Raw genomic sequence first — 13,081 nt, 5'->3', positions numbered from 1 at the left:
TGTTGTACAGTACTTTAAAGTTGAGCAAGCATGGATTTTTTTTGGAGTTCTGCGAACCGACCGGGAACTACGAACCGACCGGGATTTACGTTAAGCAAACCGACTCCTATGCCAGCGTACCACGACCTGCAATCTACTATCTGAAATTTAATGGGAAGAGCATCTCATTTCTTCAATAAGCTCGTATTATTGAATGAACGTGGGACCCCTGACCATTTAGGTCGGGTTTTGATATTACGCTATAATGGAATCGGTGGGCAATCGGAACCTACAACGAGTGTAACTGGAGCTGACAGAAAGAACAGAGAATTCAAGTTACAGAGAAAGAAAACACCTGCACTCTTGATGCGAAACTTCTAAAGTCTCGAAACCATGTGGAGAAGTGCTGAGAATAAACAGGACAATGAGACAAAGAATGTCAGCTCATTACGGACCACGACCGGCCGCGGGTCCGTTGAGTACCACAGTGTAAAGTGGATTGTAGTCAACTTAGCCAGGAAGCTACGAGTCCTCTTTAGCCTTCTTCTTGCCCTTCTTGCCTGTAGGGGCGGGAGGGCCCTGCTTGGTCTGGTGGACGATGAGACGTGTCCAGCACTCCTCCTTGTCCCACTCGAAGCCAGCGAGGTAGGGCTTGTCCAGTTCGTCATCAGCCTGTAGGTCGGGTCTGTTAGCCTCTACCTTCAATTATATATCGTATAGGTTTGCTTACCTTCTTCTTGAATTGCTTGTAGATTGCGTCCAGCGCATCCTTGATCGTGACTCCCTTCATGTTACGGGCTGTTACCTCGAGCCCTAAGGGGAAATGCAGGTCAATCTTCTTGACCGGAGGATTGACGAGTTGCAGCTTGAGGATGTCCTTGTCCTCTATTGTTGACGGCGAGGTATTCAGCTTCCTAGTGGAGGTTAGCTCACTGCATTAAAGAGACCGAAAAGAAGACTTACCATCCCGTCTTCTGTGTTTCGATGGGCAGGGTGATTTCGATCCCCTTCTCCTCTATACAGGAACCAATCGTTAGCAGAAAATACATTAGGCTGAAATGTATTAGGGGTGGTACCTAGCTCCTTGATGTTGAAGACACCTTCAGCCGTGGACGAGGTACGCTTGTGAGCCTTTTTGTCGGCCTTATCTGGGGCCGTTTCATCCTTGGAGGATATCGTCAGGCCGGCGACGGCAGAGTCGACCTTGGTGAGCTCGGGGTGCTCGGCAACAGCTTCGGCAACAGACATGATTGATGAGGCTTGCACGTAGATAGTGGACAGAAAATTGGTATTGAGTTCTAAGCATCAGGGTGATAAGTTAGAGTCTTTCGTTGTCATTGGGGGTACTCAGGAACACAGGGCAATCGAACACAACTGGAATGGCATCATTGGACGCGATGATGAGGGGAACCAAGTGCCACCATGGTGATGAAGGAGGGTGGATGGAACGGACGATGCAGGAACGTGGTTGAGCTTACCAGTGGGTTGACTGCGAACGATGGATGATTGAGATTCGATGGAAGAGGAAAAGAGAAGAGAGAAGGAGGAGGGGACCGGGTAGAAAAGGGAACAGCAGAAGAGGAGAGGAGAATGAGGGAATAAGGGAAGAAAGAGGGGGTGGGCAGGTGACCAGAGCCAAAGTATGATGCCTCACCCTGTTCATCACTCCGTCTCCGTCGACTGTACAATGGCCTCCGCTCCTTTCAATGGCAACTGCTTTATTTCGTTGTTACAGTCTACATGGCAATTCATTGTACTATATATACCATAAACCATCTTGTCAGAGCTTAACTTAGCAATAAACGTGGAAGCAATTGCTAATAATACATACATCGAAGAATACGTAGATGTCTGTATGACACAGTGTTTGGGTGGGGTTAAAGAGAGCTTCAGGATGTGGCAATGAGGATGGGATGTTGTGAAAGAGGATTGATGACAGGCTTACAGGTGCAGTGCCATGATGAAACCGGCTTGTTAGGGAATGGCCTCGCATGAGTGAGACGATTATCGCCGAACCATGCCGATACTAAGAGACCAAAATACTCGACGCCGTATGATGTGCTGTGAGTGGTGATGAAAGGATCTCCGCACCTGTCGCAGATACATCAGATGATGGTTCTACCCTTGTCGGCCTTCCCGCATCATCCCACTGGTAAGGGTTCAAAATTGGTCTTTTCTTGCTTAGTGCTTTTTGTCCATTCAGGTACGGTGTATAGCGATGCTTCTTTGCACCTCAGACACACCGTTCGATACCGGGAAGTACATAATTGATAGAAGCTCGCGTGAGGTCTGGAGCTCTGGTGACAACGGCCCACCAGAGCTAAGGCTGCACCCCGCATTTCCACCCGCTCCACTTCGACCGTCAGCACTTCCACTTCGTCCTTCTGGAATCTGGGCATCCGCTTCCTTCCTCTCCCTGCTGACGATACCACTTCTTGCTATTTTTTTTTTTTTTTGAATCGAAAGTGTAAATAGACGAGGCCAAAATCATGGCATCAGGTTGATAAGACCAACGGTTATTGCTAGTTGTTTCAAGACAGTTATACCAAACTATGCTCAATGGGATTGCGGGGTGTTCGTTTGTTAGTGGACAGCCATGAAATTAGACGAGTCTATATAGTTCCTTCAGGAAACCAGAACAAGCTGATTTCGCCTGCACCAAGTGCCTGATTTGGCGCATAGTATGCTTCTCAGACCTGGCCGACTCAACCTTGCGTTTGCTCGTTGAGAGATTGAGCATAGTAGAGAGACGCTGCCACCTCATCCGGATATCAATGGAGCAGACCTCGTCTGCTCCATGGACTCTGTACGCAGTAGACAACCTGGAGCGACATCAGAAGCAGGATGTGGCATTAAATTGATTAGTGCAGATCGGATGAGGAGTGGTATGCACACGCACCTGGGCGGTGAGAACTGAGGCCTGAGGTCGCGATACTGCCGGGTCAAGCGCGCGTTGATATCGGACCTTCTCTCCAAGGCTCTCGTCGTGCCTGGAAGCTCTTGCACCAACTCACCTGACAACCAATTTTCTTTTTTCCTCTCCTATTACGACCTATTTCTCATGCGATCTTGAATACCGATCTTTGAATATCACAGTCGCATAGTCTATCCCATCATCCCGAGGTTCCAGCTCGGGAAAAAAAGTTGTCGACATGTCGGGCCTCTTTGGCGCTACCACTACAAACACGACGGCTGCGAGCAATACCACAGGAGACATCTCAAAAGATGTCGCTCTCAACTCTCCTCCGGAAGACAGCATCTCAGATCTTCGTTTCTCACCAGCGTCCGATCATCTTGCTGTAGCGTCATGGGATAAAAAAGTTCGCATTTACGAGATCAATGACCAAGGTCAGAGTGAAGGAAAGGCTCTTTTCGAGCACGAAGCTCCCGTCTTGAACTGCTGCTGGTCTCCTGTAAGTCTTTAGTCTTCCGTTATATATTCTTCATTTTGTTCATCACTTACATTTAAATCCACTTGCTTAGGACGGGACAAAAGTTGTTGGAGCAGGAGCAGACAAGGCAGCTCGCATGCTCGATCTAGGTGCCAACGCTACAACTCCCATACAGGTCGCCGCCCATGACGCCCCGATCAGATGCTGCCATATGATCCCCAGCCCGAATGGCAATTCGTCTCTCCTCGTGACTGGTTCTTGGGATAAGCAAGTCAAATACTGGGATTTGCGGCAGTCCACGGCAATTGGATCAGTGGAGTGCCAGGAACGTGTTTACACTATGGATGTGAAGGACAAATTACTGGTTGTCGGAACAGCAGACCGCTACATCAACATTATCGACCTTAGTGAACCCGGAAAGTTCTACAAGACCATGCAGTCTCCTTTGAAATGGCAAACAAGGGTGGTCAGCTGTTTTGCAGACGCAACGGGTTTCGCTGTCGGAAGTATCGAGGGTCGCTGCGCTATTCAGTACGTCGAGGATAAGGACTCGAGCTCAAACTTTAGTTTCAAGTGCCACCGTGAGACGCCGCCCAACCAGCGCGATATCAACAACATTTACTCGGTCAATGCTATCTCATTCCACCCGGTACACGGCACCTTCAGCACAGCCGGTAGCGACGGGACCTTCCACTTCTGGGATAAGGACGCGAAACACCGTCTGAAGGGGTACCCCAGCGTCGGAGGAACGATCTCTAGCACGGCCTTCAACCGGACCGGTAACATCTTTGCCTACGCTGTCAGTTACGACTGGAGCAAGGGATACTCGGCAAACACCCCACAGCTGCCTAACAAGGTTATGCTTCACCCAGTGGGTCAGGAAGAGGTAAAGCCTAGACCAGGCACTAATCGGAGGCGGTAATCGTACGGACGTGGTAGAATTGGGTCAGGAAAGAAGGGAATGTCAGAAGGGATGGAAAAACTGGGAACATACCTAGGTGATATACAGCTACCCTTGGTGTACTTAGGTACCTACTTTATCATTGTTATTACAGATTAATCGAGCGTTTCCGCTTTCAATTCAGCATGCACTTGCACTTGTTTGATATTTGGTGCTAGAGTTGAGCCAGAAATGGAGAGAGAAAATAAAACTGATACATTCAAAAATGGAGTCTAATTGTAGTAGTTGTATGGATATGTTGAATGTTGATGTTGAAGTTATCGCTCATAAGATAGTTTCGTCTTGAGGTCTATCATAGATCTAGCTAGCTCGCTACCTGCCAATATCACCCGAAAATATTAGCAAGTATTTACGATGTTGGGATCGTAACCTGCGCAACACCATCAGTCACCTTCTCAACAGACTCGTCGTTCTTGCCCTCGCTCGTAACATCAGTCGCCTCGGCGCCGCCCTTAGCAGAGGCCTCAACGGGCGCAACACCACCGGCTCCCGCAGCAGCAGCAGCCTCCTTGGCTCTCTTCTCCTTCTTCTTTGCCTTGGCGGCGTCCTTAGCAGCCTTCTTGGCAGCGGCCTTAGCGGCCTCCTCTTCCTTCTTCTGGCGATCGGCCTGGGATCCGCCGAACTGGTCGCGCCAGATATCGGCCTTCTTGGGGTCAATGCGCGAGAAGAGGTACTGCGCCTTGCCGATCTTGTGGCCGGGCTTCAGGGAGACAGGCTTCCAGCCGTCTTTGATGTCCTCTTGGGAGGGGATGAGCTGGAAGGAGGTGTTTAGCTGCTCGTTGATAGACTTGGAGGTTGCGGGGAGGTAGGGTGCGAAGACGCTGGCGAGGAGGTAGATGAGGTTGAGGACTGTGCCGACGACGGCGGCGGCGCGCTCGGGCTCGTTGGCGATGAGGGCGTTGTCGAGGCGGTTGGCTTGGATGAGGCCGTTACCGGCTTCGGCAATCCTCATGGCGGTAGTCACACCCGCACGCAGGTGGACGCTATCCATTTCTTCGATGTATTGGCGGAGGAGGCTGGTGACTTCGTCAAGGGTTGGCTGGAAGGTCTCGGGGACAGTGAACTCGGGAATAGTAGAGCCGTAGGAGGCGGCAACGAGCTTGATGACTCGGTTAACGAGGTTGCCCAGCTTGGCGAGCAGTTCGCTGTTGTTGCTGTCGACGAATGATCTCCATTCAAATTGAGTATCTCCTGTCTCGGGACGGTTCTTCAGGAGGTAGTAACGCCAAACGTCTGGCGGCACGCCGGTCTCTTTGGCGTTGTTACCAAAGACACCAATTCCACGAGACTTACTGAACTTTCCACCCTCGTAGTTCAGGTACTCTGCAGTGTTGAGATGGTGGAGCATAGTCCACTTGTCCTGGGTTCCCAGCTGACATCCTGGGAAGATAACGCTGTGGAAAGGCACGTTGTCCTTGCCAAGGAACTGGTAGAGCCGGACGTCCTCGGGATTGCGCCACCAAAGCTCCCAGTCGGGTGTGTAGTTGGCGGTGATTGACGGGTAACCAATGCAGGCTTCGAACCACACATATAGCACCTTGTTATCGAATCCGTCTAAGGGGACAGGAACACCCCATTTCAGATCTCTTGTAATACCACGGTCTTTCAGACCTTCCCTCAACCAGTTCTCAGTGATGTTGCGGGAGTTCTTTGGCCAGTTGCCGTTCTCCATAGCAGGAAGAACATATTTTTCGATATCGGGCTGGAGCTTGTCCAGGAGGAGGTGAATGTGTTTCGTCTCTCGCTTTACCGGGGCCGCGCCGTCGAGCTTACACTTGGGGTTAATGAGGTCGAAGGGATCGAGAAGGTGACCACACTTATCGCACTGGTCTCCGCGGGCATCATCGTAGTGGCATCGAGGGCACTCTCCTTCAACATAGCGATCAGCCAAGAAGGACCCATGGGTTTCGCAGAACGGCTGCTCAGCGGTCTTTTCCACAAGGTACCCATTGTCATAGAGCCGCTTAAAGATAGCTTGGGAAATCTCGGTGTGCTTTTGTGTCGGAGTGCGTCCGAAATGATCGAAGCCAATCTCAAACCACTCGTACACTTCTTGATGAATCTTGTTGTATTTCGCGCACAGTTCCTCTGGCGTCACCTTCTCCTCCAAAGCCTTGGTTTCTGTGGCTGTACCATATTCGTCTGTTCCGCAAATGTAGAGGGTCGGGTGTCCGCAAGCTTTATTATACCTAATTGAGTCTCGCGTTAGTATGAAGTTGGCCTATACAATTCTACCAGGTAGCGGGATGACTCACCTCGCAAAGACATCGGCACTGAGCACGGAACCAACAATGTTTCCCAAGTGAGGAACGTTATTCACATATGGCAAAGCACTCGTAATGAGGATATTGCGCTCGCCCTTCTTGGGCAAGATCTTTTGATCCGTAGCCATGGTGGGTGATTGTGATGGCGGGGTTGTGGAGGGGCAAAAGATGAACTAGAAGGGGAGCTTTTTTTGGTGGTGGATGATTCATCGCCCGTCGGGCCTCACGCTCGCGCAACATTCAACTCCGCGCACCTCGACTTTTTTTTCTCTGCTTCCTTGTTGGCCATCGAGAATTTGCAGCTTTTGAGTTCGAATATACTTTCGTTGCTGGCTACGGCGCGTTGGAGTACTCGCCAGCATGGACGCGAATATTTTTGAAAGCCTACTGGATCTGGAGGAAGATTTCTACAAAGAAGGATTCGATCTAGGAGCTGCGGATGGCGCGGGGGCTGGCTATACGGAAGGAAGTGTGTTCGCAGTGGAGAAGGGATTCGAGAAGTTTGTCGAATTGGGAAAACTCTATGGCAAAGCATTGGTTTGGGCTCAAAGGCTTGCGACAATGAAACAAGATGCTCATGCGACAAACACTTCGGACACCGATGCACTTGCTGGGACGAAAGAAGAGAAGAGTTCTATGAGCCCTTTCGTCTGCAAGGAAATGGAAAGCTTTCCGCATAGCTCTCGACTCGCAAGAAACCTTGACACCCTTCTTGAATTGGTTGACCCAGCATCGCTGCCAATGCAGAACACAGAAGAAGCCGTCACAGATGTAGACGAGCGTCTGAAAGGGGCCATAATCAAAGCCAAGCTCATCCAGCGGGCTTTCGGGGAGCGTGAAGACACATCGGACATACACCCTGACGCTAAGGGTGGACAACCTACTGGTGATGGAACCGGTAGCATTGAGGACATCAGCTCTCTCAACATCAGACATTGATTCGCGCCCCAGGAGATTCAAATGTCACCAACCAAAGAATCGCCCTATTTTCGCAGTCCTATGGGCTTAATAGGCTTCCCACGACTTCATCACCGTGGAACAGACCAACCGTCTAGGCACATGAACTCACTTGTCGACTCGCCGGTTCTGGGGAAGCGGCAAATCTTGGGTGGCTTAGACACCTCAATCAACCGTTGTCCAATGGATTAACGCCAGAGACTTGGTATTTGCATGCCATGAACGCATCTTCGAGTTCAGCACGGTAGCGACAGAGAAGGTTTGGCTGTTTGCAGCATGGTTTCCCTCGACGCATTATCTTATTGGAACAAACACGACTCGTCGCTTATTCGAGAGAGATATATAACGATCGGGATGATGCAAATCCCTTGATAAAAGCATGTCACTTAGATTTCGCGCTGCGAACGCAATGGATGTTGTGGAATATAAGGTTTCTGGGACCGATGCATGCGCAGGAAGCAGTCCACAGCATGTATCCTAGAAAAGTTCATTATAGAGTCTCGGGTCTGGCGCTTTATGACGCAACTTGGAGGCGGAGGGCCATGATCAACAGTCGCCCAGTTGTTGTCATGGATTGTTTAGATGGGATGAAGTGAAGGGCACGAGGACCATTGACGGGAGCGGAGACGGACGAGCTCGGGCCCTGAGTCAGTCGAGTTTAGCTTGTCCTCTAGAACCCAAGTCGGGCTAGTCTATGCTAGATCTATCTTGTTGTTTCCAGTGCGCACAGTCGAGGCCGATCTCAACAATAATGCGCCTAGACGTAGAGTTCAATCATATTGCTGTCGCTGGCTCGTGTTCGAAGGTAGGCGGAGTTAACTAGACTGGGGCTGTCAGTATTTAGACTCAGGAACTAGCAGAAGTTCTCTTGAATGCCAGCTGGTTCTCCAGTTGACCGCTTGTTCAAAGCTTTTTAGCGACTGCAGAATACTTTGCTGCTCCTGCATCGTGATTTCTGGATCTAACAAACACTAGCCCGCCTGCACTCTTCTCTCCAAATTCACACCTCGCCTTTTTCCCGTTTCTACTTCGCATTACTTCTCAACGGTCCTCTCTGAATAAATTTGCTAATTTCTTGGTACAGTCAAAAGTACTACTTCCTGTCCAGAGCGGTCATCTGTATTGCAGCACGGACCACGTGAAAGCCGCCTCGCAGTTCCCGTCCCGCTTGAAGATAAGATCAAAACTTCCTGGCCAGACGGACACAAGAACAGCATCCCACAGGCAAGAAAGGGTCGTCGTCTCTCTGCAACAATCCCCAACCGCCTTTCACTCACTCTACGACACACTCGATGCTCGCTTGCTGATATTCCCTTCGCCTCTGTCCCCCGCTCCCTCCAGGTTCGACCTGTTCCTGGAGGCTGTTTAACCGACAGCGCGTCGATCGAGCTCACCACCGACTTCTATCATCTTCATCCCTCCGGGCGCGCGTTTCTGTCCGCGCCTCTGAGCAACCGGCCCAATGTGGCTCTTTCGAGTATTAACATCGGCCCTCTTCTTGATCGTTATTGTCTCCTCAATCCCGCTAGCGTTCGACGTGGGTGGGAAGACATGTGGTCTGGCCTTTTCACTCTCCCTCGCAACATTCTACTTTCTTTTCTCTGTCTTGAAGCTCTCGACACCCGATCGATCTTGGTTTCGCTCTTCTCTCATCGTCCTCATCAGTTCTGCGCAATGGATCCTCATTCCGATACTCCTTATCTGGTCGCTCAACCGGTTCTCCGTCGACACTGACGGCAATACATCATGGGTGGAAAGGACCTTCAGTGGGAAGCGTGCACAAGACTCCTCTATTCAAGGCTGGCTTTTCGGACGCGATGGACTGCTGGAATCTATAGCCATCGGTAACTGGGACAAACTCCTCAGGTGGTCGACTCCAGTGTTCCAGCTGGCAGAAGGCTTCTGCAGTTTGTTGGTTATTCAGGCTGCTGGTCAGATCACTCGATGGCTCGTGAATCGTGGTGGTCGCAGCGATAGCTGGATGGTAAGTGCTTTTTGACATTTAGAAATAACCGTTCAGAAGCTAACTCGCATTTCGTGCAATAGATCGGCTTCCTTGTCCTTTCGGCCTCCATTATCTCAAGCTCCGTGTACTTTCTCTGGCGCGTGCTCCAGTTTCCTGAGATCTCCAATGTTGACGCTGCGCTGATAGGCGTGACTGTGACGTGCGCGGTGATACTATGCGCTTGGGGAATTGGAAGCGGCAGAGGAAACCCGGTTGAGAGCTCGCTTCTATTCGCTTACGTCGTTTTGTGCATCTATCAGATCTTCACGGATTACCAGCCATCTCATCCTGTGGAGGAACCAGTACCGTCACCCGCGCAAGCCGGGGACTTCCCTCCTCTTCCACCCATCATCATGGCCTCATACACCACCCTGATGCACGCCATGTCTCTCCTTCCTTCCATCATCCACGCTGCGTTCAACATGATCACTGCAGTGTTCAGCGCTGTTACTCCATCGGTATTGATCTCACTGACTTACCGCATTCTCGTTTTGTATGCTTCTACTCGCATCATACCTGCAGTTCGCGAATCAGGCGCTCGCGCGCTCTCCCAAGAAGCTTCATTGGATGACTCGGATGCGGCTGGCCAATTTTTGGGCTTCCTCAGCTACTTTTCCCCATCAGTTCTTATTTCTGTCTACACCAGTCTGCTCATGCAGCACTTTGCAACAACTTCGCAAGCCATGGGTGGTAACGGGCAGTGGTGGAGCACCCAAGGCGCTGGAGGTGGAAACCTATGGCGTTGGATCAACCTTGCTGGCACCCTGGCCCTTTACGCCGTCGAGCTCTGGCTTGGAGCGGCTGATGATCTAGATTCAGGATTGGCTGGTCATTGGAAGACGGACTGAGCACGCCCCCTGATTACGAAACCCATACCCCTCTAAATTGTCTCACGCTCATGAGACTTGACCTCTTCCTTGCTCGTGCTATACCCTAGATGTGTTGCATTGCGTCAGAGACCGGAACATAACATCTTGGTCCTCAGGGCTTCGAAATCCGGTCGGCAGGTACCAAGCCGTCTGTACATCCGGTCAAGGCGGCGTCTTACAAAAGGCGATAATCCTACCTGCGTCAGAACCAAATCCGTCCGCCCTTAACCCCTGTTCGCTTGATCTCCCCATGCGCACTCAGAAGCACGCTGTTTCAACCCATTCTCAGCCTCGGCCTTGATTTCATCCACGCCTCAAGATGCCTCGAGTTGAGCCCTTCACCATGAACACTCAGCCATCGTATCCGCTACGAGGAATCCAGCTCCCTACCTTGGGCCACCGTTTGCCCTTGGAGCTGTTCGAGCACCGCTTTACTAGCCTGACGACCCTTCACCAGTTTGTCACCCATGAGATCTCTTTCCTGTCAATATACCCCAAGTCATTTCGTTGAATTATGCTACCCATGTACCGTCTCTTTCATGTTCTTCATCCCAAACTGTACATCCTAGATTTCTTATCCTACTTCATTCCTACGTCCGAAATTATCCCATGGCGAGATCACCATAGCTTCAGCTATCTCCAATATCCCCTTCCTACACCAACGCTGAGGCTGGCGTCCAACTCTAGATTACCACTCCTACATCTATTCGGTCACACATGGGTCACATCAATGTATCAAAATAGGGACAGATTATAATATCTCTGATTATAGTACTCAAGAATGGGGGATTCATTGCAGATACGGTTTATACAATAGCATATGGTGCCGGCAAAACAAGGATATGAAGGTCACGCGGTAGTGCCTGGAGTACAGAGGTACCGAGGTATCACCGAGATCCATTCCCACAGTCGTAGTATGTACACGCCGCCGTTGCCAATATAGAGCATAGAAAGCATAAATATAATTACAGGCGCACATAAACATTGAATGTTCATAAAAGTAATCAATGACTGATGTGATATCAATATGAACAAAGACGAGTAAAATGGGACAGGTGAATATAGATAGAGATGTGATATCATGCCCAAATCCAGCGCCAACATGAAACAAGCGCAGATCATGCGCGAGCCCGACTAACAGTATTTGGGGGGTAGGTGTACAACCATAGGAGTAGTGACACAGTCCCTCCAACCGAAGAATAGGGTCGATCGGGGCGAAGCATTTCCTGGGAACGGATGCTGTAGATGCTCAGGTGACCACGTCAGGGTATTGGAGCAGTACCCCGCACAAGGCCCCTTTGCTTTTTTTTTTCTAACCCCTCGACGCTTGACGTGTTCGGATTGGGAAATCAACGTTCGGAATTACACCAAGGACAAGGCAGAAACCAAGCGCCAGGCTCTTTTCGTACTAACGTTCACTGGTATAATAACGAAAGGGGCAATGTGTAAGAAATAGGAGAGTTGAGAACGGCCGTTTTGAGAGGATTGATCACCGCCGAATTGGAACACCTTCGGTAGCAGGAGGAGGGCTCACGGCTTCTTCCTGGTCCTTCTCCACGGCCTCGGCCGTTCCCACTTCGGGCGTGTTTTCAAAATCATCCACACTTCTTCCGCGTTGGAGGAAGCTTGTCTCCTTGATAGGGCTTCGACTCTGGAAGCCAACGGATCCCGGGTGGCTGCTGATACTGCCAGGAATATGCTGTCCTCCCTGAGCGCTGATGCTTCCGCCATTGTTCCCAGCCGCAGGGTTGTTCGCACCGGGCGACGTGGCAGTAAGATGAGGGATGTTCTCGGGAACTGGGTGTTGTGAGCCAATGTTGGTCACACCAACGTCGGAAGCCTTTCCAGCTTTGCTAAGAGCATAGTCGCCGGAGTCGAAGTACTTGCGCTCCTAGAAGATTATCAAGACGTTAGGTTCCGAGTACAAGTGCGGTAACCAGAGCGGAATCACATACCTTAAGCTTGTTCTGGAGTAGATCCTTCTTGTTGGGCATTTTGCCATAGAGACGAAGCAAACGCTGCTCATCAGGGCTCAATTTCTATATTACAATCAGAGTCAGGTTGATGTACAGCGGGGACGGACAGCTGGCAAGCATACGCTAGTATCAATCTTGTTCTGCTGGTGGGGATTCATCTTGAGAGCTGGTTGTGAGTGCTCGACTGGAAGATATGTTGGTTGGAAGAAACAGTAGGTAGAAAGACGGGCAGTTGGTCAGTATTTCACTACTGAAGATGTCGGGCGGGGAGGTTGGACGAGGCGATGTTGGGTGTCGTCAGAAGACCCCACTGACGGCGGGGAATGAGGATGATGTATTTCAGAGAAGTAAAGGGTTGGAGCAATTTATCACAGACGAAAATGCACAGGAAAAGTTCCAGATAGCAGGTAGGAAGGTTGAAACGAGCAGACTGAGAACAAGCAGAGGGGAAATGGAGGAAAGAAGTACTTGGGGAGGACAATAATGGGTGAAGTCTAACAGACGACAGGGCCCATACTAACTACTTGGATTGATTAGCACATCACTCGATGCCCAACTCGGCAAGTCGCTTGCTCCATTCGGTTAGACCCGCGGATCTGAAACGGAATCCTAGGAATTGCTGCGAGTCTCGTCTGCTGTCTTACTCTTATCTGTGTCAAATTGAGAGATAATGATGTT

General features: G+C 50.4%; 6 protein-coding genes across 6 annotated transcripts; 3 read left to right on the top strand and 3 right to left on the bottom strand.

Annotated features, from left to right (window-relative positions):
- Nucleotides 1-69: 69 nt before the first annotated feature.
- Nucleotides 70-1,701, bottom strand: BDV14DRAFT_183967 (uncharacterized protein). The gene is made up of 5 exons (XM_073770443.1): nt 1,458-1,701; nt 1,056-1,277; nt 943-994; nt 710-893; nt 70-651 (listed from the first exon to the last, which is right to left on the bottom strand). The coding sequence occupies exons 2-5, from the start codon at nt 1,225-1,227 to the stop codon at nt 502-504; spliced, it is 558 nt and encodes a 185-aa protein (XP_073622823.1). The 5' UTR covers nt 1,228-1,277; nt 1,458-1,701; the 3' UTR covers nt 70-501.
- A 1,250-nt stretch (nt 1,702-2,951) lies between these two features.
- On the top strand, nt 2,952-4,487 carry sonA (putative nuclear pore complex protein (SonA)). The gene is made up of 2 exons (XM_073766698.1): nt 2,952-3,392; nt 3,463-4,487. The coding sequence occupies exons 1-2, from the start codon at nt 3,132-3,134 to the stop codon at nt 4,291-4,293; spliced, it is 1,092 nt and encodes a 363-aa protein (XP_073622822.1). The 5' UTR covers nt 2,952-3,131; the 3' UTR covers nt 4,294-4,487.
- On the bottom strand, nt 4,488-6,807 carry BDV14DRAFT_157671 (methionine--tRNA ligase MES1). Its single transcript, XM_073766694.1, has 2 exons — nt 6,588-6,807; nt 4,488-6,521 (listed from the first exon to the last, which is right to left on the bottom strand). Exons 1-2 carry the CDS (start codon nt 6,722-6,724, stop codon nt 4,682-4,684), a joined length of 1,977 nt encoding a protein of 658 aa, XP_073622821.1. The 5' UTR covers nt 6,725-6,807; the 3' UTR covers nt 4,488-4,681.
- Nucleotides 6,808-6,820: 13 nt separating this feature from the next.
- Nucleotides 6,821-8,275, top strand: BDV14DRAFT_183963 (uncharacterized protein). The gene has a single exon (XM_073770442.1). It carries the CDS (start codon nt 6,957-6,959, stop codon nt 7,533-7,535), a length of 579 nt encoding a protein of 192 aa, XP_073622820.1. The 5' UTR covers nt 6,821-6,956; the 3' UTR covers nt 7,536-8,275.
- Nucleotides 8,276-10,841, top strand: BDV14DRAFT_157797 (ICE2 family protein). The gene is made up of 2 exons (XM_073766699.1): nt 8,276-9,537; nt 9,600-10,841. Exons 1-2 carry the CDS (start codon nt 9,016-9,018, stop codon nt 10,404-10,406), a joined length of 1,329 nt encoding a protein of 442 aa, XP_073622819.1. The 5' UTR covers nt 8,276-9,015; the 3' UTR covers nt 10,407-10,841.
- Nucleotides 10,842-11,732: 891 nt separating this feature from the next.
- Nucleotides 11,733-12,748, bottom strand: BDV14DRAFT_157733 (endosulfine family protein). The gene is made up of 3 exons (XM_073766697.1): nt 12,526-12,748; nt 12,383-12,466; nt 11,733-12,318 (listed from the first exon to the last, which is right to left on the bottom strand). Exons 1-3 carry the CDS (start codon nt 12,559-12,561, stop codon nt 11,917-11,919), a joined length of 522 nt encoding a protein of 173 aa, XP_073622818.1. The 5' UTR covers nt 12,562-12,748; the 3' UTR covers nt 11,733-11,916.
- Between the last annotated feature and the right edge of the window lie 333 nt (nt 12,749-13,081).

This window comes from Aspergillus stella-maris, assembly GCF_047715825.1.
Source record: "Aspergillus stella-maris strain CBS 113639 unplaced genomic scaffold BDV14scaffold_92, whole genome shotgun sequence".
In the NCBI taxonomy this organism is placed as follows: Eukaryota; Fungi; Ascomycota; class Eurotiomycetes; order Eurotiales; family Aspergillaceae; genus Aspergillus; species Aspergillus stella-maris.
Note: the sequence above shows the minus strand (reverse complement) of the source record. Positions and strands in the feature narration are given on the sequence as shown.